At 38.6% G+C, this 27750-nt stretch overlaps 1 protein-coding gene across 1 annotated transcript in view; it reads right to left on the bottom strand.

Moving 5' to 3' along the window:
* Nucleotides 1-352: 352 nt before the first annotated feature.
* Nucleotides 353-27750, bottom strand: part of rlbp1b (retinaldehyde binding protein 1b) — a 52826-nt gene continuing 25428 nt past the window's right edge. Inside the window, exons 3-8 of the mRNA XM_028791407.2 lie at nt 25961-26089; nt 23226-23430; nt 16337-16515; nt 3706-3864; nt 3381-3491; nt 353-669 (exon numbers count right to left, since the gene is read on the bottom strand). Coding sequence (XP_028647240.1) covers nt 511-669; nt 3381-3491; nt 3706-3864; nt 16337-16515; nt 23226-23430; nt 25961-26089 — 942 coding nt within the window. The 3' untranslated portion in view covers nt 353-510. The remainder of the gene's footprint in view (nt 670-3380; nt 3492-3705; nt 3865-16336; nt 16516-23225; nt 23431-25960; nt 26090-27750) is intronic.

Raw genomic sequence — 27750 nt, 5'->3', positions numbered from 1 at the left:
AGAGTCACGGCACATATGGTATTTAAAGTATCAATGATATCATAGTAATTGTCCATGATACCAGTTTCAACAGTAAATGGTTTCATTTGGTTGGTTCTGCCAAGAATAGGGTTGTGCTGAAAGTGTCAATTTCTAAACTCACAAAAATACCATCAGAAACCATTGAGCTGTGAACAATGAACCCGGGAGGTTTGTGCCTAAATAAAAGTGTAAGGATGCATTCATAGTTAGCCTGTCAATTTCTCATTGGTGTAACTAGTATGGAAAGTTGATGACTTTGGGTAGAATGTTTTCCATCCGGATTGTTTAAAGCCTCTTAAAGTCTTCACTACTGACATGCTCATATTGTACTGTATTTTTCATTTATTGTATACAAATGTTTAAATGAGTTACAGGAATGCCACATTTTGCAAAGAAATGCCTAACATTTGTTTCAATTGCCTTAACCTCATTGGGACTAACAGATTTTGGAAGGAAAAAGGCCGACAGAAGCAAACTGAACACCCAAGGCTAAAGAGCTGTGTCTTCAGATTCGATCCGTGGCCCAAAGAGTTTTTCAGCGATGCTTTTTCCGTCATATTTTGCCATTGTTCCACCAAAGTCTAACGGCAGGATGTCCTCATCAATGTCTTTGTAAAAATTTTCCAGGTCATCTCCATGAACAAATACCTGCAACAAAAATGGGAAAGTTTAATATTCTTTTTTTTTTTTTACAACAGCAGCCTTGTAATTACGCTGTAAGTCTGCTGATGTGGTAACCCTTCTGTTCGTGCCTATTCTGAAATTCACTTCTGTTATTCTTCTACAACTGTTTGGTAACGAGATGAGATGGGTTGACACAAACAATACATGTTGACTACATTAGGACATGCACCTGCATGTAATTCTAGACAAAAGGGCAAGGAGAAGTGAACAACTGTACCTTTTTAGTCTTAAGCAGAGAAGGCCAAGTAGGAACCTAATAAGTTCATCCTTTTTGTAACCGACTTTAAAAGCTTACTGAATACGTTCACTTCAAAGCCAAGATTTTTCTTGGGAGTTGATTCATGTCTTGAGATTGAACACATATTGTATTAGAAATGTGCATATCTATATGATTTTTACAAAAATACAATTTCTTTTCATGAGTCTCAACCATGTTTGAAGAAGTTTGGCTACCATTTTCATTTAATTCTGTTTTCATACACAGCATCCACCTTGATGGGCTTGGTCTTGTGCAGTTTATTTTCTGAATGGTGCAATAACAATTATATATTGACTAGTCGCCCCCTGCAGCTTCACCCATGTAGTAGTGAAACAGGGCATTGAGGAGGACACTGCCCGACACCACACTCCTGATATCATGCTTCCACCTCCCCTCGGCCTGCAGCCTCTGTCTCGGATTAGCGCAAATATATCACTCCTGCAAGTGAACTATGATTCTTAGTGCGATGAGAGAAGTCACAAAATCAACTGGAATGTTCAAGCAAATTATAGAAAAAAAAAGTATCTAAATCCATTAAGTTATTCTCTCAATCGCTAGCTAAGCTGAGGTGAAGCTTAGCCTACCTGGAAAGGGGTCTCTCTTTGAACTTCCTTTCCCAAGGTTTCTTCCATTTTTTCCCTACAAGGGTTTTTTTTGGGAGTTTCTTCTTGTCTTCTTAGAGAGTCAAGGCTGGGGGCTGTCAAGAGGAAGGGCCTGTTAAAGCCCATTGCGGCACTTCTTGTGTGATTTTGGGCTATACAAAAAATAAATTGTATTATATTGTATTGTAAGGTATGCCCCGAGGTCCCGGCCCCTCCTCCCCCCGGCCCACTGTGTGTCTCCCGGATTCGTACAAATAAATCGGTACTGCAAGCAAACTATGATACATAGCATAATGAGAGAAGTCGCAAAATCAACCGGAATGTTCAAGCAAATTATAGAAAAAAAAAGTATCTAAATCCATTAAGCAGTTCTCTCGTGAAAAGTGGACAGATATACGGAGAGACAGATGTTGGATTTTATCTTAATACATAAATCGCCTGCCTCCTCACTCACTCACTCACTCACTCACTCACTCACTCACTCACTCACTCACTCACTCACTCACTCATGTCCGTCCGAAGCCGAATGCACAGTCACCTTCTGCGCACGTCCGAAGCCAAATGCGCAGTCGCCTTCTGCGCAGCTGCCCGAAAAACTTTACGAGACCGACATCCAACCCCAACATCGCGGCAGGCGGCGGATTTACGGCCACAAAAATTCAAAGAGAAAGGCGACTTTGATTAAAGCTCTAGAGGCTTGAAAGGTGATTTCGACTACAGCTCGAGGCCTAATTACGCACTCTGATTCAATTACGCATTCATTCAATACACCTATATCAGGTTTGTGGTGCTTATACTTATTACTACTCCATATTGTACTGGAACATTCATCATTCGATATTATACTATAGGCCTGGAAAATTCATCAACTAACAGTACAAGCCTGTACAGTAATGAGTAAAGTGGACTACAATCATTACAAAACAACTTCTTCGTTATTTATCATTTGTTCTTCATACACTGCTGACACAAACTCGTGCCCATTTCATCTTACGTTGTCGAAGCGGGCTCTTTGTCTAGTAATATATATATATTCTCTCTCTCTCTCACACACACACACACACAACACAAGTAGTGCATGAACAAGATGCAAGGTGAACAATGCTCAGCAATGAGTTCTGGCGAAAGACTGAGGATTTGTAAATGGCGGGAGGCTACAGCAGAGTATGCCTACACATCACTTCATTTTAGTGGATTCAGCACAGTGCTCGGCACTCAGCAAATTGAAGTTTTGCTTTTTGGAAATTTCTGTTTTTTTTTTTTTTTAATATTTTCGATTTGTGGTTGGCTGAATCTGTGGATGCGGAACCCCTGGATATGGAGATTCGACTGTAGTCACACCCTTTTAATTAAGAAGTCATCTGCTGTCACCTGAATGGACAGTCGTGAAATTATTGGTATTTGGCCAGTCCTCCATGAACTCAGCTTTCAAAGTGCAACATGACCATCCATGGTTGAATCCTTTGTCTTAAAGAGGATCAGACATTCATGCTTTCTGCTCTGCTGTCTGCCCTCTACAGTCTAGGAGGAGCATCACTCAATTCCACCCAGGTTGCACTTCTTTCTTTCCTTCCTGTCTATTGCTTTTCTGGGGAATGAAGACATATGTAACCACCAGCAGCTCCAGTTGTTTTTCTTTCTCTCTACCACTCTTTCTTCACTCCGCTGAGCTCTTTCCTGCGCTATTTCTTTCTCCTTGGCAATCCATCACACTCTTGATAAAGAAAAGTAGCCTTCCCAAGTTTCAACCACCCGGACTTAAGCAAGCATTTCTTGCTTAGACATTACTAAGCCTTCTTACTCTGACTACTCACCCTTTCAAGCAGCTTGCTCTTCATTAGTGGCTTGACAACATTGTAAGTGGTGGTGAAGTACCACGGCTGATGAATGAAATGGACCGCCTTAAATCTTGCTGGAAAGGAGTCCTTGAATAACAAAATAAAGTGTGTTAACCATAATGTTACATTTCGTGATTATCAGTATACTATGTTTCTATGAATCTTGGCAACAGAACATGGAATGGAAAACCAATTGTGTTACTTGAAGAGATCAGACTTTTTCAGTCAATTTATCCTCAGAGTGTAAAATCCTCAAACGGTTTAGTAGCTGCCAGGCATGTTTGCTATTCAAGGTGCTTACCTGGAGCATGTCAACCATCTTCTTTAGTTCAGAGGGCTTAATGCCAGATGCCTGCTGCATGGTGAAGCCCTTAAAGTTCTCTATGATGCAGAATCCATTGATCTGTGTTTCCTCGTTTTCCAACAAGCTCTCCAAAATCACACAATAAGCACGCAGGATCTGAGGACACAAAAAGTCATCATTAGCACTGACAGAGCTGACTACAATGTTTGTTCAAGCGTTGCAGTGCAATGCTCAGTGTCATTTGGTAGTTAAAAAATGAGCCAGTTAAGCACAAGGCTGCTAGTTCAATTCATACAGACTCATTGTGTGACCCCGAGTGCTACTGCTCACCAAGTGTAATTATATATACTGTTCTCCTGTACACATTGCCTAGCAGTGTCAGCTAAAGCAAAAAATGTACCAGTGCTAATTGTGGGTCCTGATGACTGCTTTGTCAGCGGTCTTTTTAATACTCCATTCAAGGTTCTTACTCTAATGTATTTAAAAGGCAAACACTGGCCTGGAATATAAATTGCATCTGTGGATTCAGTTTTCATCAGCAGAATCCCCTTGTGACTGCATCTTTAATAAAACAGCCACTATGAAGGACATGACCCCATTACAAAAAAACTACAGATGAGCTGCTGGACAGGTATATATGTAAGTGAGAAAGAGAAAGAAGAAGCCAAATAGGAGAGTAGACTTCACAGATGTAGTTTAAATCTAAATGAAAAGTCATTACAGCCCATAAAAAACAAGCAATTGGATATAAATTACTAGAAGGCGCAACTCAACACTGCACATTTGGTTCTAATAACAGCAAGTAATCAAATCTTCAATCATTAAACCAGTCGTCTACATGACATTAAAGAGCAAAGTGACACCCCAGATATCTTTAAGCCTCTCTTCAATTGTTACTTTGCTCTTTTTGTAAGATGGAGACCAAAATTGCCAGATGGAGACAGATTGGAAATAGCAGTATGATGATCATCTCTCGGAGATCAAACAAAAGCCCAGAGATACGCGTCAACTGCAGGCACTGACCATCATAATAAAATGGTTTAATGATGACATTAATAAAAACATTAACGTTTAGAAGTTGTAATCAACTAATTTAAGTGTAGAAAACTGAAGAATAGGGAAGAAAACAAAAACATCTCATGCAGTCCCTGACTAGCAATCTTGCCTCTTGTCTATCTGATATTACAGTCACTGTTATTCTAAGTAACTCTAAACTCCTCTTGCTTTTGTAAAAGCATATCAAGCTGCATACAAGAAATGCAAAAAAACATAAAAGTAAGTCGCTTTTCAGGGAAAAAAAATTAATGTCACTTTTTTTTTACCAAAAAACTTTGATAAACATGCTATTGTTAACTATACAATACATTATTTAAAATGTGTACATTGGTCTAAAAGAAATATTACAACATAAAATACATAAAAGGACGTATCTTGGACTTGATTTGCTGTTCTGGAGTTACCGCGCTTGATTGTACTGCAGATGAACTCCTCATAACTGATCACGTTCTTATTTCATTCAATGTTAAACTTGCACTTTCCAATACTAAGCTTTCCCGTCTCATGTCTTTCCGTAATATTAAGAATATTAACTTAGACTCTCTTTCCTCTTGTATTGATTCCCTTATGGACATTCATAATTTATCCACTCCTGAAGAACTGGTCTCACACTATAACACTGGACTTAATGGTATTCTTAACTCTCTTGCTCCATTAAAAACTAGATCTGTTTCTTTCTCCTTTTCTGCTCCGTGGTTCACATATGAAGTTCAGCTTTTGAAAGCCAAAGGCTGGCAACTTGAACAGTTGTATAAAAAAACTGGACTCTTTGTTCACAAAGAGATGTACAAAAACCATATACTTTATTACAAGGACGGCATTGCCCAAACTAAATCTAACTATTATACTCACATTATTTCTTCCAATGAAGGCAACACCAAGTCATTGTTTTCACTACTTAACAATATCACACAACTCCCGGATTCTTTACCTTCTCACCTTTACTCAACTGATTTTTGCAATTCCCTTATGTCCTTTTTTTAATGAAAAAATCCAGAAGATTCATCAGTCTCTCTGTATGCAGATTCCTCCAGTACTTCATTTGAATTTCACCCACCAACTCACTCATTTCTTCCTCCCACAGTCCACAGACAAGCAGGTTAGGTGGATTGGCGATTCTAAATTGGCCCTAGGGTGTGCTTGGTGTGTGGGTGTGTTTGTGTTTGTGTGTGTTCTGCGGTGGGTTGGCACCCTGCCCAGGATTGGTTCCTGCCTTGTGCCCTGTGTTGGCTGGGATTGGCTCCAGCAGACCTCCGTGACCCTATGTTCGGATTCAGTGGGTTGGAAAAATGGATGGATGGAACTCACTCATTTTCCTCTTTTCAGCTTCCTACTTTCTCAGAAATCTCAGATCTTGTTCTGCAAGTCAAAGCCATCCACCTGTCAACTGGATCCCCTCCCTACAGTTCTGGTCAAAGCCTGCCTCCCCTCTCTGGTCCCTCTTATCTCTGCTATAATCCACTCTTCTCTCACTACTAGTTCCTTCATCTTTTAAAACTGCTGCAATAACCCCAATACTGAAAAAACCCGGTGCCAATCCAACTAATTTCAGTAATTTTCAATCTATTTCTAATCTACCCTTCATTTCCAAAATTCTTGAAAAAGTATTATGTTATCTCACAATCATAAATTGCATAATTTCACAAAAGCCTTGCATTATTAAGTAAAAGTATTGCATTATTTAGCAATAATTATTGTGTTTTTTTTTGCAAAAGATCCTTGTATGGTCAATACCATAGTGCATGGACATGCTGAAGACATCCTGTGATGGCTAGTGATGGATACCTTATGGATGTGCAGACATGACAAAAAGTGAACAAAGTCAAAAAGTCATAGGCATACATTTAATTCTACAGGTGCTGAAAGGTAAATTTAAACTGCATAGTTCAGGGTGAACGTGACTGCAATGATTATTGCAGTAGCATTTTAGTGCATGGCAAGGAACAGCCTACTGCATAGATATTGAGATGAGGAACACACACTAACTGAACATAAGTTACAGGCATACATTTTAACCAGATTAAAGTTTAGTCATTTTGGTACAGCTGTTTTAACTTAGGCAAAGTGTTAGCAAAGAGCGGGCGCATAGTTAGGATTTGCAGAGATCAGGGTTTTAGCCCCCCTGTGATTTTTGCGTGCAGTCTTACTCAGATTACCCAAATAATGGGAGGTTGTGTGGCATGAGGCTTCCACCTTGAAGTTGCTCGATTGCCTATCCAATAAATAAATTTGCAGAGTTTCCCCTTTTGCACTATGATAATGTTTTTCTTATGTGTAAAACTTTACATTTGCTTACATTAAATTTCATCTCTCATAGCACTGAGACGGCACTAGTTAAGATCACTAATGATCTTTTAGTGGCTGCAGACTCAGGCCTAATCACAATCCTTGTTCTTCTTGACCGCAGTGCTGCATTTGACACTGTCTGTCATTTCACCTTGCTAAAAAGGCTATCTGCACTAGGTATTTCTCACATTCCGTTAACTTGGTTTAAGTCATATCTTACAGACAGAACTCAATTCATTCAGCTGGATACATGTACCTCCACTCCCACTCCTGTAGTATCTGGGGTTCCTCAGGGTTCTGTCCTTGGCCCCTTGCTGTTTATCATTTATCTGCTTCCTTTGGGTGTCATTTTTCGTAAATGGAAGATAAACTTTCATTGTTACGCAGATGACACCCAGTTATATATTTCCACTTCACCATCTGCATCGCTTCCACCATCCTCACTTACTGATTGCCTTGCTGAGATCAAGTCTTGGTTATCTTCCAACTTCTTGCAGTTGAACTCTAATAAAACTGAGGTGCTTCTTATGGGCACGAAATCTGCAATAGCAAAGGCATCAAAGATCTCAGTAGTAATAGACAATACTTCTGTTACCTGTACTGGTCAGATAAAAAGCCTTGGTGTAATTCTGGACAGCACGTTATCTTTCCAGTCTCACATCAGTTCTGTTACTCGAGCAGCTTACTTTCACCTGCGAAACATTAATCGCTTGCGTCCATTTTTGTCAAATCACTCTACTGCCATTTTAGTCAACAGTTTGGTCACCTCCCGCCTGGACTATTGCAATTCACTTCTCTTTGGTCTGCCTCAAAAATTATTACATAAACTTCAACTTGTTCAAAATTCGGCTGCTCGTATAATTACTAAAACACCCTATTCTGATCACATTACACCCGTTATTCAGCAGCTTCATTGGCTGCCAATAAAGTTTAGGGTCAACTACAAAATTTTAGTCCTTACATATAAGGCCATTCATAATCTTGCCCCCACATATCTCTCACAGATCCTACAAGTCACTAAACCCTCTCGTATGCTCAGATCCTCTTTTTCCATTAACTTAAATAATCCACCAGCACGTCTTGTTACGATGGGATATCGCGCATTTAGCAGATTGGCACCTTCCTTATGGAACTCATTACCTGCTTATCTTAAGAATATGACTACCCTTCACCAATTTGAGGCTAATCTTAAAACTTATCTGTTCAAAATTGCTTATTCATTGTAACTGTTATTGCTGTTTTATCTGATGTTTTATTTGGATTTTAAATTTTCTAGTTATTGAATGTTTATTTTTTAACCTGATTGTACAGTGACCTTGAGTTTTTTGAAAGGCGCTTCAAATAAAATGTATTATTATTATTATTATTATCTGCTCAAGCCTGTATTTGTCCGAGTCCATCTGTAATGATCTGGCTGAATCAATTAAAATGTCATTCCCCTAGTTTGATATCATCTTCATAATTAATAACACTTGATATTTGTATTCTTGTCTAGAATCACTTATATATACTGTATGAAAAAGAACAGTGGCCCCAGTTTTTGTGCTGTTATTTGTAAAGTTAGCTTTGTTAATATTTGGATACATAAAGTCCAAATGACTGTTGTATCCCACTCTAAACTTGCTAATACTGTTAAAAATATGCATACTAAAACGATTGGTTTAAGTTTTGCATTTGTTGTCTATAACACTCCCAATTTAAGGTGTCTATCACTAACACCATAAATAATTTGTGGCTCATCACCCAATTGAAGAAGACATACGTATATTCAAATACTATTTCACATAACTGGCAACTCCCACACTTTTTTGTTTTTTCTCTAACTTAACTAATAATCAGGGTTACACTCATCCCTGTCACTCAGATTTAGCCGGGTTTCTGTTATTGCTATAATATAATCATATGCAGTTACACTTAACTCCATATCACATATTCTTGATTCTCCTAGAAATAAAGCAAGGCAATCATTCACCAATCTGAGTACTACGAGCGAGCAGCAGATATTTTGATTGGTGGATACCTAAAACCAGGGGCACAACAAAAAGTATGCCAAGGCTGGTGACATAGGTGCAGGATAAGGGATTAACTCTGTGTGCCTTCCCTAAGAGTGCAGTGCTAATTGATACAACAGCTCTTCCTTCATATAGCGCCTTGCCTTTGAACATTGCAGTACAGATACACTATGTTTGTTTTCAATAGGTTTTGAGAGCCTGATTTAGTCTTCAGACCATGGCATGGTGAGCTGTTACAGCCAGTTCAGCTACAAGCACCTGAATGATGTTTATGAATGTTTCTTTTGATGATAACGTAATTGCTTGTATCAAACAGCGGCAGGAGTTTCTTGCTCAATGTTTTATTAAATTTTTATGTATATTTGTCTTTTGTTCCTAACTACTTTCTGGAGTTAACTCTGATTCAAACGGTGTTGCAGGGAAGTAAACAAATTCAGAATGTTTATTGTTATTTCCATTATAGGGATTTATTTTCATCTAACTTGGGGTCTTCCAGCTATTCTTCCTAATTAACCTGCAGAGACCACCTATTTCAGTGGAAGTCACCTGAACACAAGTATCTGTCACCCGATTTCTCAGTGAATCTGATCACTATTTTCAATACAGTAAATTGTTATAATAGTTGTGTAACCAGAAAAGAAAGAAAATGTGGTAAAAGAGGAGATACTTGAGAAGAGTTCAACCTCCCTTACCAACTCTTATGATGGGAAATGTTCAGTCTATGTGAAGTAAAGTGGATGAACGTCAAGCATGTGTGTGCACTTTCAAGCCAATTACAGAGATGTGTGCATTATGGCATTTACAGAAACCTGGCTGAATGAAAAAGATTTGTATGTTTGCTTGATTGATTTGGTGCACCCATTCATTTGAACAGAGACTCTGCCATCACCGGTAAGTCACACGGCAGTGACATCTGCCTTTATATAAATAAACAATTGTGTAAATTGGTGACGATTAGAAAAAAAATGTGCATGAAGGGTGGAATTTATGTCTGTCTCAGTGCACCTCATTTATTCGCTGAGAGAGTTTCCACAACTTTTCAAGACAATTGCCTTTATACACTCCAGAGTGGTGGTTAGTGAAGCCGCTGACACAATTGCCATAGTGAGGCGTGAATCACTGTATCCTGACTCTTTGAATTTTATTTTGGGTGATATTAACCAGTGTTCACTGAACAAAACACAGCAAAACTTTTACCAGTATGTTACTTGCTCAACTCAACTAAACAATAGTGTTTGATCAGTGCTATGGGAACATTAAAGTCACTTATGAAGAGAGAGACAAACCCACCACCTTGTGCATCTGATCTTATCTGTGTCCAGCTTATTCCTATCTATAATCCAGTCTCAAAAAAGAGAAATTAAACAGATAAAAGTCTGGGACAAGGAATCTGTTGAGTGCCTGCATGGCTGTTTTAAATGCACTGGCTGTTCCATTTTTAAAGAATCCTGTGCTGACAATGATTAATTGACATACACTCTAAGCACTTACGCTATATAAAATTCTGTGAGGATGCCATAATCCCTGTCAAAATACAATATATCCTATTAACAAGTCATGAATTATCAGAGATTTAAAAGAATTGATAACCAGAATAACAGGACATTTCAACATTGACCATTAACTGAACAGAAAGAAAAACAGAAGGTAAAACATGAAATGAAGTAGGCAAATCTGAAGTATAAGTACAGAAATAAAATAAACTGTGGACTGATAACCTACGCTCATTGTGGAATGGCATGAAGGTGATGGCTGGCACTCACACTAAATACAATAATCATGTTGACCTGGCAGAGGTTAAAACTGAATATCATTTAGCTGAAAAATTCAGTATATTCTATTTAATGTTTAAGACACAGGATTTTGCTTCAGAAGTAAGTCAGCAAAAGAGCTGACTCAAGACTAGAGCTAGGAGTCGGAGCCCTTCTTTGACCAGAATGTCAGAATGATCCTTCAAAAAACTAAAATAAAAAAGATTGGGTCCATGCAAAATAAATGGGCCTCTGCTTCACTGCTGTACAGACAACCCTCTCCAATATTCCACTCCATATTTGAAAGGTCTCAGGACTCACAGACAGTGCCCAGCCTATGAAATAGGCAAATGTTGTTCCATTTGCAAAAACTACACACTCAAAAGCATTAAAGTGACTTCAGACTGGTGGTCTTAACTTCTCATATCATGAAATCCTTTGAGAAGTTAATTAAGAGACAACTATTAAACAAACCCTAGGTCTGTCTGGACCCTCATCAGTTTCCATACAGAGCAAAGAAGGAGGTAGAGGATGCCACAGCATCACTTCTGATTTATAGTACAAGCACTTGGAGGGACCAAAAACATGCAAGATTGCTGTTTACATATTTCTTGTCAACTTGTAATATATTCCAGCCTAACAGTTTAGTTGACAAACTGATGGATAAATTCTGTTGGACCATAACTTGGTGGGGTGGATTCTGGACTTTTTAAATAACAGAACACACAGGGAGTACAGTAGCCTCATTAGCATTATGTTTCCACCTGGAAAAGTAAAAAATGTTGAATTTCTTTTAACAAGAAAAAATGTTATTATGTTTAACAGAAACATGTAAATAACACCTTGTCAACATAAACACAGTAGGAAAGGTACTGTATGTCTAGTGTCCACTATACTGTACTGATGCAAATATAGTAGCATCCTTCATGTGACATGTTTTGAAACAGTCACCAACACACAGCCCAATGTTGTAATCAGGCCAGTAGAAGCGTGTTTCTTTGCACACTGTTCTTATGAATTCTTCTCTGCTGCATGCACATGAGAGGATAGAATGACAGTGTCTTATCCGTGCAATCAATGTGTCCTTTGTATTATTGTAGGCTACCACAGCTCAAGACCCTGTGACCTTGAAATTTCCCCTGACATGAATGACAGTTCCTGCATTGCAAACAGTGCTAAGAGGGTTAACACCTTTCTTGTCTTTCTACTTGATTGAAATAATTTTTCCACGCACCTACCTGCACCATAATGAACACTCAGGTGACCAAACTCACCATTCATATCACAGCAGTTTGGTCATACAGTGCCATATGTCTCAGTGTGTAAGCATCTGATCCAATTCCAATTCTCGTTGTAATCACTAATGCTTGATTCAACTAATAGTTCAGTTACAATTTGCTCTAAAACTAGTTTTACAGCTCCTTGTTTGCATGCCATTGTGTGTTGATCAAAGGTTCTGTCCCACTCCCACTCAATGAATATTGATGAGATACTAGAGTGGCAAAATGCAAAGAAAAATTAATGATTTTGTGCCGTATAATGTTATTTTATCCACTAGATGGGAGCGGAATACAGTCCTGAGAATTAATCTGGCATAAAACATATCATTAAAAATCACCCTGAGTCTGGCTTAACCATAATCACATGGAATTCTGAGCCCAAGTCACAACAGGGGTTAAATGTCAAAGAGGTTAGCAGCAGATTCTCTGATAGTCTTAATTTATTTATGGGATAACGTCAAGGCTGGTACCTGTCACCCCTTTTGTTTATCTTATAAACAAATTACTGCAGGAGTTCATGCAAGGATAGACATATCTTGGAAGTGTACCAAACCTAACCAAGCATAAACGACATCTTCTGTTGCAGAGTCTGGTTGTTGTGAACTGGAGTCTCAAACATAGTGAAAGGATGAGAAGCCTCTGAAAAAAGAGCCAAAAATGCAGGCCAGGACCTTCACTGGTCAGCCCAGAAGAGGCTAACCCCAATCTAACTAGTACCCCAACTACTATTTCTGGTGGGCAAAAAGGACAGATGTCTTTAAAAGTCCAAAATATAAAAAATGTCCCAAAAATATATCAACATTTCTTATAAGAGAGAGAATTGCCAAATTATAGCTTGTAGAAATAAGTCAATCAAAACACCTTCATAAATAAAGAATATTTATTAAAAAATAGAAAATATAACAAAAATGCTCAAAAGGGCAAAAAGTAGTTGCCTAAAAGGCAATCCAAACTTACCAAGTCACAATACTGTACACAATCCAATACCAAAAATCCAAAGACAGAACAGAAAATGCCAGAAAAAATAGTTAATCCACACACAATAAAATACAGTACAATCAGCCTCTTCACACATCTATAATAATAACTAACTATGACAGGTCCCTAATTGTAGGTGATTTCACTTTTTATATGGATAGCATGAGAATTTATGAACTTACTGCAATCTTTTAATATTAGCCAGCACATAAGGGAGGCCATATGCTGGATTTAGTCATTTCGGAAGGATTAAAAATTGATGTGAGCAGGTTGTGCATTTCGATATATCTGACCACTTCTGCATTTTATTTGATGTAGAAATACTGGTGACTAAAAGTAAAGAGAAGCATAATGTTAAAAAATGAATAAATAAATTATGATGCATCTATAAGCTCTGTGTTTGCTAATGTTCTAAATAATCAGTCAGAATATAGTGCTTACCCTAATACAGTTAGCAATGTAACCAGTAAGGTGGAAAATTTGAATGCTTTGGTGGTATCTGCAGCCAAATTAGTGGCCCTATTAAAATTGTTAAGAAATACACCAGCCCTTAAATACAGAATTTCTGAACTAAAGAATGTAAATGAAGGAAAATTAAACTAACCATCTACTATGAAATATTTAACTGAATATAACAAGCAGTCCACCTGGAGGGGCAGTCTTATTTCACTAATATTATAAATGATAATGCTAGAAATCCAAGAGTTTAATTCTCTACTATTGATAGTCTTCTAAACCCAGCTCATTCAATGGAATGTCTCTTGAACATTTCTAGCAAAACTAGAAAAAATGAATGATATTAGATGTAATATAATCCATCTCTCCAAAGTTAATCCTTGTTAATAAACACAATCATGCTGTTGTTACCAAATGAAATTCCTTCACTCAAATAGGTCTACCTGAACTTCATAGAATAATTTCTCAACTGAAGCTCTCCTCCTTGTCACAGTTCTACCTGGCTTTTTCAAAGAAATCTTCAATGTGCTTATTGATAGTTGACATAGTAACTCATCATTAGATATGTGGGTCCACCCAATTTTTGTTAAGACTGCAGTTATTAAACCCCTGCTCAAGAAAAATAATCTTGACTCCTCTGTCTTTGATAATTTTAGACCTATTTCTAACCTGCCTTTTAAAGTAAAATTTTAGGAAAAGCAGTTTTTCTGCACTGAAATGATTACTTGAACAAACATTCTATTCTTGATAAGTTTCAGTCAGGTTTTAGAACAAATCATAGTACAGAAACTGAAAGTAATAAATGCGGTCACACGCCACATATCTGTTCTTGTTGTCTTAGACTTGAGTTAAGGATTTGATACCACAGACCACAGTATTCTTATAAACCACCTTAGACAATGAGTGGGCCTCGCTGGTAATGTCTTAAACTGGCTTCAACCTTATTTAACAGGTAGACATTTCTTTCTTAGATGTGGTGTACTTTGAAGACCACTGTGATCAATTTGGGCCTGCTGCTTTTTCCATTCCACATGCTTCCATTAGGCCAGATTATAGTGAACTACAAGGTAAACTACACAACTACACAACTATGTAGATGACATGCAGCTTTTCCTATCTATAGCATCTGATGACCCTGGTGCTCTGGCCTATCTGATCAATGTCTTATATTTCTGAATGGATGTGTACAGACATCTACCTCTGCAGAACTGATTTAAGGGAGGTTTGGGTGAGGGGTTTACATGTAGTAAAGGAGCCAGGTTGCCATGCACAGTTGAATTTCTAAGAATTGCTGATATCCAGGTCAGTGCCCCCTAGGGGTTTTTTGTAGGGGATGTCCCCATGGGGGTTTCCAGTCAATTGCTCCCGTTTGAGTTTCCTGGAGGGATTTTCAAGAGATTGTAAATTAGTTGCGGGAGTCCGGGAGAAGACACTGATTGTTGGGAGACTAAGCGATATCTGGGAGAAGAGAGCAATACTAATCAGATTCTCAGGAGAGAAACCTTTCAGAATGGTAAACTTAATACTGTACTTGCAGTCTTGGGGCATCTTATATATAAACGTCTACACATGGAAGTGTGTGTATCTGTCTGTCCGTCCCAGAAGTGAGAGGTGGAGTCGGGATAAGGGCTCCACCTCCGAGGAAACAGAAAACTCGCTTAGCTGCTAATAACACAAGCAAGGTGAGCACATCAGCAAAACGAAACCTCAGAAGAAAGACAAAGTCACTTAGCCACTAACATCGGCTTAACAGTATCCCTTTTACTTTTCTTCCCGCCACTAATGCACTAGTGATGTGAGCCCAGAATTGTTCCTTTTAATTACCTGACATCTCTACATTTCAATTTTTTTTCTGATGATTTCAATAGTTTAAAGGACCCCAGGCTTTTTATAGCACAGTCTTATACAGCTGGTTATGTGTTGATTTAATGTGATTCTGAATAATTAAGCCAAATTGCGAGTTTAGTTAATTTATTGAAAACTTTTGTCTTTTTAAGGAAATTTTGTGTGTGTTCATTGCACAATCAGAGCCATAAGTGCTACTAAGTGTTTTAATTCTAATTATTACTATTTATTTTCAATGTATTATCATATAAATGTTGTATGAAAACTTATATTTTGTTTAAAGTATCTATACATTTCTGAAAATTTTACATAGACCATTTCATTTGCTCAAAGGTTCCTCTAACGCACTTCATGTTTTTAAATGCAAATGAAAAAAAATGTACAATCCAATTAATCGATTAATTGACAAATAATTAACAGATTAATCGATTATCAAAATACTCATTAGTTGTGGTCCTAAATTTTATTTTATATTTGAGATATTATCCCTTGTTCTTTTCTTTTATTTCATTCATGAGCATTCACAAGCTCAAATGTACGCAACTTTTTTCATTGAAGTCAAACGTTCAATAAGGATGGATGTCGACGCTAATGATGCAGCTGTGTTCATAAAGTATGCCAACAATTTTGCTTGATAAGACAGCTTGACGTGTTAATAAAGCTTTTTTTAATGACATCACCATAGCAACAGGCAAGATGCCAGGCAACTGATGACACAGAAGGGTAGTAAAAAAATATTAAGCTGCACAATAAGATCTGTACTTCACAATCACAACTGAAACAGAAATAATTTATTTTTAAACTTTAACTGTACTCATTAAAATCATTTAAACCAGCTAGATATATCCATCTTCTGTTATTAAGTATTTTTGCATACTTCATCATCAAAAAATAATTAGGATAGATATTTCATATCTAGCATTTGTGCCACCAACGGTATACTGCCCTAGGTTTATCACTTTACCTCATCAAAGGTGATTTCTTCATAGTCCCAGTTTTCGATGTTGAAAAGCAGCACTACACGGCCATATTTGTCTCGGCTGTGTAGTATTCCTGGATATCCAGCCTCAATTGTGCTGCGGACTGCTTCAGGAGTTAGATTCTCAAAGAGCTCTGGGTACTGCTCTCGAAAGCGCACATATCCTGACAGAGATAATCAGACAGTAAAGGGTCATTGTCCTCCAGATGCCTGTCTAAGTTAAGACACTAAGCTAGCTGTGTTTGATAAAGAACTAAAATGACGCGGTGGGCCAAGATTACAAGTCAAATTGCCAGTCTTGGAAACAATACACACAGTTTTGGATCTCCAGTCCAGCTAGGTACATCTCCGATAGAGGATTATACACTCCTCAAAAAATTAAAGGAACACACTGAAAACACATCAGATCTCGATGGGGAAAAAAAATCCTGTTGGATATCTCTATTGATATGGACTGGGTAATGTGTTAGAAACAAAAGGATGCCACATCGTTTGCTGGAAATGAAAATTATCAACCTACAGAGGGGCTGAATTCAAAGACACCCTGAAAATCAAAGTGAAAAAATAATTCAGCAGGTTAGTCCATTTTACCAAAATTTCATTGCAGCAACTCCATATTGTACTCAGTAGTTTGTATGGCCCCCACGTGCTTGTATGCATGCCTGACAATGGCGATGGGTTGCATGCTCCTAATGAGACGACAAATGGTGTTCTGGGAAATCTCCTCCCAGATCTGAACCAGGGCATCACTGAGCTCCTGGACAGTCTTAGGTGCAACCTGGTGGCATCAGATGGATTGAAACATAATGTCCCAGAGGTGTTCTATTGGATTTAGGTCAGGCGAGTGAGTATGGGGGCCAGTCAATGGTATCAATTCCTTAATCCTCAAGGAACTGCCTGCATACTCTCGCCACATGAGGATGGGAATTGTCGTGCACCAGGAGGAACCCAGGACCCACTGCACAAGCACAGGGTCTGACAATGGATCCAAGGATTTCATCCTAATACCTAATGGCAGTCAAGGTGCTGTTGTCTAATGGCATGCCTCCATGGATATGCCTCCCCAAACCATCACTGACCCACCACCAAACTGGTCATGCTGAATGATGTTACAGGCAGCATAACATTCTCAATGGCTTCTCCAGACCCTTTCATGTTTGTCACATGTGCTCAGGGTGAACCTGTTGTCATCTGTGAAAAGCACAGAGTGCCAGTGGAGGACCTGCCAATTCTGGTATTCTATGGCAAATGCCAATCGAGCTCCACGGTTCTGGCTGGGCAGTGAGCACAGGGCCCACTAGAGAATGTCAGGCTCTCAGGTGACCCTCATGAAGTCTGTTTTTGATTGTTTGGTCAGAGACATTCACATCAGTGGCCTGCTGGAGGTAATTTTGTAGGGCTCTGGCACTGCTCATCCTGTTCCTCCTTCCCCAAAGGAGCAGATACCGGTCCTGCTGATGGGTTAAGGACCTTCTACGGCCATGTCCAGCTCTACTAGAGTAACTGCCTGTCTCCTGGAATCTCCTCCATGCCCTTGAGACTGTGCTGGGAGACACAGCAAACCTTCTGGCAATGGCACATATTGATGTGCCATCCTGGAGATGTTGGACTACCTGTGGAACCTCTGTAGGGTCCAAGTATCGCCTTATGCTACCAGTAGTGACACTGACCGTAGCAAAATGCAAAACTAGTGAAAAAACAGTCCGAAAACATAAGGAAGGAAAAATGTCAGTGGCCTTCACCTGTTAAACCATTCCTATTTTGGGGGTCGTCTCATTGTTGCCCCTTTAGTGCACCAGTTGTTAATTCATGAACACCAAAGCAGTTGAAACTGATTAACAACCCCCTCTGCTAATTAACTAACCAGATCAATAGCCCAGAAGTTTCATTGACTTGATGCCATACTCTGATTAAAAAGTGTTCTTTTAAATTTTTGAGAAGTATATTATACCTCATTTATACTAAAGTTATGAAACCAAGCACCATATGAATTTTAAGGTTTTTTAATATACAGTACAATCGTTCCTTTAGATGTTATTTGATCTAGGCAGCATAAGGTTTGTCTCTTGTGAGTGTTTAATTTAAATACAATTATGTGATTCAATAATGGCAATAGATAAAGGGCCCATTTCTACTAGATACGGGATACAGACAGACTAGCTGGGACCTGTCACCTTCCAGAGATGGATGGGACTTATTAACCAGTATGGTCTGCTGTATCAAGACATTCTGTATCAACTGGGTATGGCTTCTTCTTTTGTAAATAATACAGCTGAGCAAGATATGTGTGGGACAGCCAACCAGATGTCATATTCAGCAAAGCCTCCAGCAAATTCACCTCCATATAGCATTTTTGTTCAGAATCAGAAGATCAAACTAGAACAGAGCCCCCTGAGAGGACATTGTGTAATTTTTTTTTCTGGGGATTTTTCTGTTGAGCACCAGATAGTATTAGGTGCGCAGCAGATAGTATCAAGTGAGCTCCAGATGGAACTGCAAAAACAAGCACTATGTCTTTGGGTTTAAGACCAAGCTGAAAGTATATTCCTATAAAGTCTCCAATTTCCATTTTTCCTAAGTGCAACTATGAAACAGAACTAATATGCGTCAGAAATTATGTATAGGTATGGAGCCCCTTTCCAGTTACTGTGTGGTTGATACTATCGTACACAGCAGAATTTAACAGTAGATGAAATCATATTATATGATATCATCTACTGTTAAATTCTGCTCCGTACTTGTAAATTTTTTATTTTTATAGTGTATTGAGGATTTGTTCTGTTCTGTGTATTGTATTGTATTGACCCTCTTCTTTTTGACACCCACTGCACGCCCAACATACCTGGAAAGGAGTCTCTCTTTGATCTGCCTTTCCCAAGATTTCCTTCCATTTTTTCCCTACAAAGGTTTTTTTTAGGAGTTTTTCCTTGTCTTCTTAGAGAGTCAAGGCTGGGGGGCTGTCAAGAGGCAGGGCCTCTGGAGTGCTCTTAATACTATCTTTTGCTCACTTGATACTATCTGGTGTGCACCAGAAAAATCCCCAGAAAAAAAAATGACACAATGTCCCCTCGGGGGCTCCGTAAAATAGACAAGGAGAACAAAAAATTATTCTCCAAAAGACAAATGTAAATTTTACTTGCTATCATATTTGTGCATTCAACCATGAATACTACTATTGCACAAGTAATTCTTGTGGGAGAGAAGTTTTCAGAAAGTCTCATAAACCTGCTGTACAGAAACTGCCTTAAGCATGTGGCATAGAATCAGCTCCACTATCTCCCCATAACCGTGGCCTATTTCTACACAATAAGCTTTTCTGTATTCTAGAAGCTCTATGAAAAGCTCCTAATTAATGGGCAACAGCATGTTTTCCCAGGAATGAACCTTAAGAAAATAGGCAAAAAAAAATTAATTATGCAACGATCACAGATTTAGAATGAATGCCTATCATCTGACTGTGTGAGTAACTCTTAAGTTGAGTATTTACATTGGAATAATGCTTGCCTTAATAACGGTATGTGTTACAACATAGTTTAAAACTGAACATACTAAAAACCTGTGATTCATTACTAACTCCTACTTTTATTATCCCCATTTTCAAAAATGTAGGTATAATCTAATTTATCGAGGGAGTTTCATTATGATTGAACTGCATCGATTGTTTAATTAGATAACCTCAGCTACCTTATGTGAATTAAAAGATAAGTTTGGTATTCTTCAAGTTGAAGTTGTTACTTCACAATCTTGGCATATATTATTTTGCCACATCAAGTTGTATTTTAAAGTGAGCGCATTTTATATATCTAAAAGAATATAACTAGCCCACTGTTGATTTTTATACACTGCCTGGCCAAAAAAAAAAGTTGCCACCAAAAAAAAAGGTCACACACTCTAATATTTCGTTGAACCGCCTTTAGCTTTGATTACGGCACACATTCGCTGTGGCATTGTTTCGATAAACTTCTGCAATGTCACAAGATTTAGTTCCATCCAGTGTTGCATTAATTTTTCACCAAGATCTTGCATTGATGATGGTAGAGTCTGACCGCTTCGCAAAGCCTTCTCCAGCACATCCCAAAGATTCTCAACTCTGGAACAGGGTAAATCTGGACTCATCAGGCCACATGACCTTCTTCTATTGCTCCAGAGCCCAATCTTAATGCTCCCTAGCAAATTGAAGCCTTTTTTTCCGGTTTGCCTCACTGATTAGTGGTTTTCTTACGGCTACACAGCTGTTCAGTCCCAATCCCTTGAGTTCCCTTTGCATTGTCCGTGTGGAAATGCTCTTACTTTCACTATTAAACATAGACCTGAGTTCTACTGCTGTTTTTCTTCGATTTGATTTCACCAAACGTTTAAGTGATCGCTGATCACGATCATTCAGGATTTTTTTCCGGCCACATTTCTTCCTCGAAGACGATGGGTCTCCACTATCCTTCCAGTTTTTAATAATGCGTTGGACAGTTCTTAACCCAAATTTAGTAGTTTCTGCAATCTCCTTAGATGTTTTCTCTGCTTGATGCATGCCAATGATTTGACCCTTCTCAAACAAACTAACCTCTTTTCCACGACCACGAGATGTGTCTTTCGACATGGTTGTTTAAGAAATGAGAAGCAACTCATTGCACCAGTTGGGGTTAAATAACTTGTTCCCAGCTGAAATATAATCGCCCATGCAGTAATTATCCAATAGGAGGCTCGTACCTATTTGCTTAGTTAAATCCAGGTGGCGATTTTTTTTTTGGCCAGGCAGTGTAATTAAGATAATAAGTACTGGGATCATATAGTGAAGAGAAGGCTTAAAACTTACCAAATAGACCCATTTTTCAAATCAAACATTTTGTTGGCTGTAGATCCACATCCTGCAATTGTACACATATTGTAAAGCAGTGTATCCGTTTCATTTTAAAAAGGAAAATAAAAAGCAAAAAGCAAACCATTGTGAGATTCAGCCAATTTAAAAGGAAAACGACTGTGCGCTGTACTTTACTGCTTGCTGTCCTCTGCAGCACCTTTCTGGGTCAGAGGCATGGGTTCACCTCAAAAACACACCACCAAGTGCCGTTATTGACATTGAACGTTGATGCCTATACATGAATTGCTGTCAGTTCTGTAGACAACAAGACAATAATAACTGAAACAACTGACACGGTTGCTTACATTCTTTCACTATATGGAAGCTTACTTTATTGTTTCAAAAAAAAAAATGCCTGCTGCCACTGGATTTATAATGTACAAATGTGCTCTGGTGAAAGAGAATATTGAGCTTGGCTGTAGTGTGTAATCAAGTGACACAAACAGAGCAGACATGATAGACGTGCATCCATCAATCCATAGCCATAGTTCAACAATTCATTAAAGGACAGATATCGTTGGTTTCCATTTATTGCTAATCAGTTTCTACTTTGTTTTCTATGTGCTTTAAAAAATCTGTGTCTTTATGTGCACTAGCTCTGTATTAAGCAATTTGTAAAATTTATATTTGCATTTTACCTGAGAACTTGTCACAGTGCTCTGTACCTGCTCACAGTGAAGGCCGCTATAGAGAAATAAACATAACTGAATTAAATCCATCCATCCTCCTAACCCGCTTATCCAAATCAGGGTTGCAGGGCTGCTGGGGCCTACACCAGGCCCCAGACAAAGTGCCAGTGCACTGCAGTGCGAATAGAGACATACACACTAGGACCACTTTAGCAATGGCAGTTTACCTAAATTTAATCAGATTGAAGTTCAGTAAGTTCTGTACTGATATTTTCTGTCATTCATGACTCCACCAGGTTCTACATGGAGTCTGCATGTCCTCCACATGTATTTATGGACTGATTGGTATCAGAGAGTGTCAGGGAGTTTTCATTCAAAAATGTTGTCCTCAGTTTTTTTATTACAAAATCCTCAACAAGACAACTCATCATGGATTTAAAAGTTCAATAACTGGTTTGTGGCACTTCACTCTCTTTTATTGTACACTTTGCCTTTTCCATTTATTGAGTATTCCTTTTATTGTTTCATCTTAAAGTGAAACATACACATCTAAGGCTTTAATTAAAATACAATGCAGTGTCCTCAGTTCAGTTCAGATTTACGGTTATGCGTACAAATTACTATGAAATGCATACGTGTGCTTTTCACTGCGCATCTTGCTATTTCAAAGTGTGCAATTCTATAGCGTTTGTCTTTTCTTCACAATGGGACCCATATACCCATCAGCTCCATTATGAAACACAGGAGCAACCTAGTAATTTTTTAAAATGTATAAAATATGCTTTACTTTAGAACACAATTTCTTGTGGGACATTAATATATGCAATAATTGTGAAGAAATAACTTTGACATGAATAATAAACTTATCCTTTAAAAGCAAACGTTTATGTCTTTTTACACAGACATAATGTTACTTCAAAAAAAAATTATTTTTGGGTATTGTGTGATGTGTTAATCCATAATTAAGAGCAAAGAAGGTGGACCTGGAAGATGTATATATTGTGGGTCCTGTTCTGCTAATGACATTTTCTACTAACTAAAGACATCTGGGTAAGCTGACTGGAGCTGCTAAAATCGTAGTGGTGTGTGTGTTGCATTAAGTGGCACCGAAAAAATAGCATAACACTTTTTATCTCATTGAACATCATCTACTGTAAATGCTACAACTTATGACCAAAAGTGTGGTCCCAAAGTTAAAACTCCTTATTACAATTTAATCACAAGTTACAGGTAAGAGTAATTCAGGAAGAGCTGCATAGTGTGTATCACTTTCACAGTTCACCCTCACCTTGGCATTGTAGTCAGAGTTTCCAAGACTACACCTGTTATTTTGCTAGTCTTGGTAGGATGGCACTGGCATTAATAAAAGATTGGATGTCCACCCACTTACCTTTCATCAGCTCATAGGCACGGTTGATGTCATATTTACGAGCACGAACAAAACGTAAGAGGAATAAATCAGGTTTCTCCAGCATCCATGCTGCCACTGATGCTTCCGTTTCCTCCCCAGAACTGGCCTTCTCCTGGGTCAGTGAACGCAGCTCCTTGACTGCTAAAACTTTCTTTTCCTCTGTCTCATTTAGCTCATCTTTTGCCTAAATGTCAACAAAAAGTATTTAAAATGGAAGCCTAAATGGAGATTATTGAAGAAAAGACAGTTTTACAATGGCTATTAGAAAACCAATTAAATTTCTATTCATCATAAACTGAGAGAAACAGTTAAAAGGGAAATTAAAAATGCCAAAAGGCAGCTGGAGGAACATAAATGCGTAATAAAACCCAAAAGGACTGTTCCAGTATTAAAGCATTATTAAGAAAACAGTGAGGAACCACATCATTTTTTTGTTAAGAACAGCAAGGATGAAATTAAATATATTAGAAAAATAATTAGAAGATAGTCTAAATTCAGATTTTACAAATGAAGATTTTGTTTCTGGAACACTTTTGGGTGTATCTTATGGTTTTTGTTTTATTTCTCATTTACTTTTTTATTAGATTTTGCCAAATGGTAAGTTTATTTTCTGAATCTTCCTAATCCACAGGGGGCTATACAGAGTGAAAGTGTATCTTTTCCACATTAGGGCAAGGAAGGACTGGAAGCAAACATCACAGAGCATGCTCAGTTATATCAGGCCAATCCGCCGAACCCCAAACTGTATATCTTTAGGTTATTTAAGTAAACAGAAGTGACAGGGAAAAAAAATCATCAACATACAATAGAAGGAATGTTCTGGCACCGTTAGGATAACGACTAGGCTGGTAACTTACCTCAGCAGCTTGGAGCCATGAGGCAGGAGTGCTAACCTATTGTATGTGCCACTGTACTGCTCTTACTGTATGCTGTTAATACATTAGATAGATAGATAGATAGATAGATAGATAGATAGATAGATAGATAGATAGATAGATAGATAGATAGATAGATAGATAGATAGATAGATTCCAAGGGGAAATTCACAAAATCAAATCAATTATTAGTAGTGTTTTAGTTCTGTTCCTTTATTTGAAATTTAAAACTTTTAGGACCTGATTTTGCACAAAAATGTAAGCATCCACCCACAGCAGAAACTGAGTCTACAATACAATACAATAACATGTACTTTTGTATAGCCCAAAATTACACGAGAAGTGTCGCAATGGGCTTTAACAGGCCCTGCCTTTTGACTGCCAGCCAGCGTTGACTCTCCAAGAAGACAAGAAAAAACTCCCCCCCAAAAAAAACTACTAGTAGGGAAAAAATAGAAAGAAACCTTGAGAAAGGCCGTTCAAAGAGAGACCCCTTTCCAGGTCAGTTGGGCAAGCAGTGGGTGTCAAAAAGCAGGGGGTCAATACAATACAATTTACAGAACAGAACACAAGTAATCCTTAATACAATATAATAGTAAAATAAAAATATTACAAGTACAGAGCAGAATTCAGCAGTAGATGATATCACATGATATGATTTGAATTTGGGTGGCACAGTGGGTAGCGCTGCTGCCTCGCAGTTGGGAGATCTGGGGACCTGGGTTCGCTTCCTGGGTCCTCCCTGCATGGAGTTTGCATGTTCTCCCCATGTCTGCGTGAGTTTCCTCCGGGCGCTCCAGTTTCCTCCCACAGTTAGGTGGATTGGCAATTCTAAATTGGCCCTAGTGTGTGCTTGGTGTGTGGGTGTGTTTGTGTGTGTCCTGCGGTGGGTTGGCACCCTGCCTGGGATTGGTTCCTGCCTTGCGCCTTGTGTTGGCTGGGATTGGCTCCAGCAGACCCCCGTGACCCTGTGTTCGGATTCAGCGGGTTGTAAAATGGATGGATGGATGGATAATTTGAATTTGTTCAGAGTCTTGGAGACCTCAGCCATCAAGCTGCCTCCCCCTATTGGCCATTTCACAGCTGAGTCAGTGCTGAGCCAGCCAATCCAATGAAAGGACCCCTGTACCTGACGATTCCTGCGATCCTCCATCAGAGATGACTTTACCTTAGGCAGGCAAAACAACTTGGCAGGTGGGCAACTTGGTCTAAGGGCCATCTGGTTAGTTGTCCCTCACTGATACTTTAAGTCTGGCTTCAGTTCTGTTTAATCGAGTATACTGTATGTGCTGCTCTGGTACTTTGTATGGATTGACCATTTTTGTAGGACTGTAATTAAAGACATCTTGCATGGTTCTTCCATGAGTGGCAAGCCAAAATAACTCAGTTATTTGCCATTGTTCCAGTAAGTTTCAGCATATATCATAATACTTGTGCATGGATTGAGTGCCATGGTGCCATTTAATCTGATTCTTGCTGTCATCTGATGACCATTTGAGCCTAATTTCCAGAGCAGGTTCTTTGTACTGCTTCTGGTCTTAGCTGTAAGTTGTACCGTCCCTTTCTGTTACTTACACAAGAAAAAATAAAGGAAAACTTAATAAAAAGTGTATCTATGGTTTACTACTCATTATGACTTCAAACTATACCCGAAATAATGCACAATTAAAAGATATAAATGGCATAGTTAGAACAACATGGCAGCCTTATCAAACAAACACAAAAATCACACATTTGATTACCTGAAAAGAAACAACCACATTACCAACAGCCTCTGATGAAAAATCCTGGGCAAAATTTTGGAAAACGACCCAATACCATGAAAGTAGGGAGGTGTACCTTCTGCTGGGTGTGAGGGGGCAGCTTTTCGCATCGCCCAAAAACGGGTCCGTGGTCCTTGACAGTGAGGCGCTCCAATTTGGTCCGAAGGGCTTGTTCCTCTTCAGACACCATGCGGAATGTACCAGTCTGCAAAAGACATTAATTCACAAAAACATGTGGAATGGATTTCAAAACCCAGTCCAAAAATGCATTTAAGGAAAAGCCAAGCAGGAGGTCTAAGCAAGAACATGTTAATTCTGAAAGAGCCAGAGTGTACCTTAGTGGTTGGAAACCATAGAAAAGGCACATTTTAACTTGATATTGGGTATATACTGTATAATGCCATTGGCGTGGTAATACATGAGGAGAAAAGTGGAGGGCACAAAAATAGAAAATAAAAAAATGATGTAATGAAGAAAAACTGACCATCAAACAGAAACAGCTAGAACAAGACTGGCACATTCTATAAAGTGAATGAGGCTTAAAAGTTGTCACATCTGACCAGCTAGCACTGGGAACTAAGCACTTTTGCAGGATTTAGAGTGCGTACCTTCAGCACTGGCCAATAAGCTTCCTCACATGACGCAGTAAGTCTTTGGAAAGATTTCTCTGAAACAAGGGATTAGTAGCTAATTCTTGAAACCACAGCTCATGCCAACAATAAGCTCACAGTATCTCAAGGCCAGTGAGATTACCAGAGCAAGCAGAAGAAGAAGTGGTTAGTTGCATCAATGAGAAATGCTAGGGAGCTCAGCTTCACAGTGACTCTTTTGTAACAAGAAAACTGTAACAACAACTAGTCTCTAACACTCCAAAAGCTGACAATCAGGCTGTGTTTTAAAGAATTGATGCATTCATTTCTAGATTGAAGCAGCAAAACACACAATGCATGCAAGCTATACAAGTTTCACAAAGGCTTCTGAAAATGAACTTCAAGTGCAGCTCCTGCTAGCACCAACTTGTGCCACTCTTGTAAAATGTTCTTTCAAAGAGCTGATAACATTGTGAGAAGGGTGTTGGACCTGATCGCATTTTTAATATTACAAAAGGTTGCCAGAGCATTATACCTGAATGTGATCAAACTGGAAGACACTGGGAAAAGTGAAAACTCCAAAACAGAAAGGGCATCCTGCACATAAACCAGAGGCTGTCATACGAATATGTGCTGAGTTCATACTGGGAATTAAGACGACTATTGTCTTCAGTGTAGCGGATTGAATGTAGCTGTCTATTGTACCAGTACTATTGTATTGTACTATTGGCACTATACACCAATTTTATTGTACTGTACTATTGTGTCAGGCCAAGGCCATGTGATTATGTAGGTAGGAGGTTGTGTCATCAATAAGAAATTGTAAAATCAACTGAATAAAAATAAGTTGATTTCACAGTTTCTTAGTGAGAACACAACCTCAACTGCATTATCACTCACAGTATCTTTTGAACACATATGACTTCAAAAGGTTCGCTGTGGAGAAAAATTGTTATGATGTGTTTGTCTGTTAATGTATTGTTTCCATTGTGAAATTATACTAAAAGAGCACCTGAAATTAATTAAATTAAAAGCTTCAGGGACAGAACAAGGTTAAACTAAGCAGAGACTGTGATATCTATAATGGCATCATTGGTGATGTTTCCAGGTCACATAGGGTGCCAGGTACCAGGCAGGGCCTAAGGGACATGGAGAAATTTAATGGAGGGCTGCCATAACTTCTGGAGAAATGGTAGTAAAAAGGTTTACCTTTGTGGGGGACGGCCGGGGCCCTTAACTGGTCCAATAGTGGAATGACAGGGGGAGAGAGTTTATT

Source organism: Erpetoichthys calabaricus, chromosome 17, assembly GCF_900747795.2.
Source record: "Erpetoichthys calabaricus chromosome 17, fErpCal1.3, whole genome shotgun sequence".
NCBI classification, from domain to species: Eukaryota; Metazoa; Chordata; class Cladistia; order Polypteriformes; family Polypteridae; genus Erpetoichthys; species Erpetoichthys calabaricus.
Note: the sequence above shows the minus strand (reverse complement) of the source record. Positions and strands in the feature narration are given on the sequence as shown.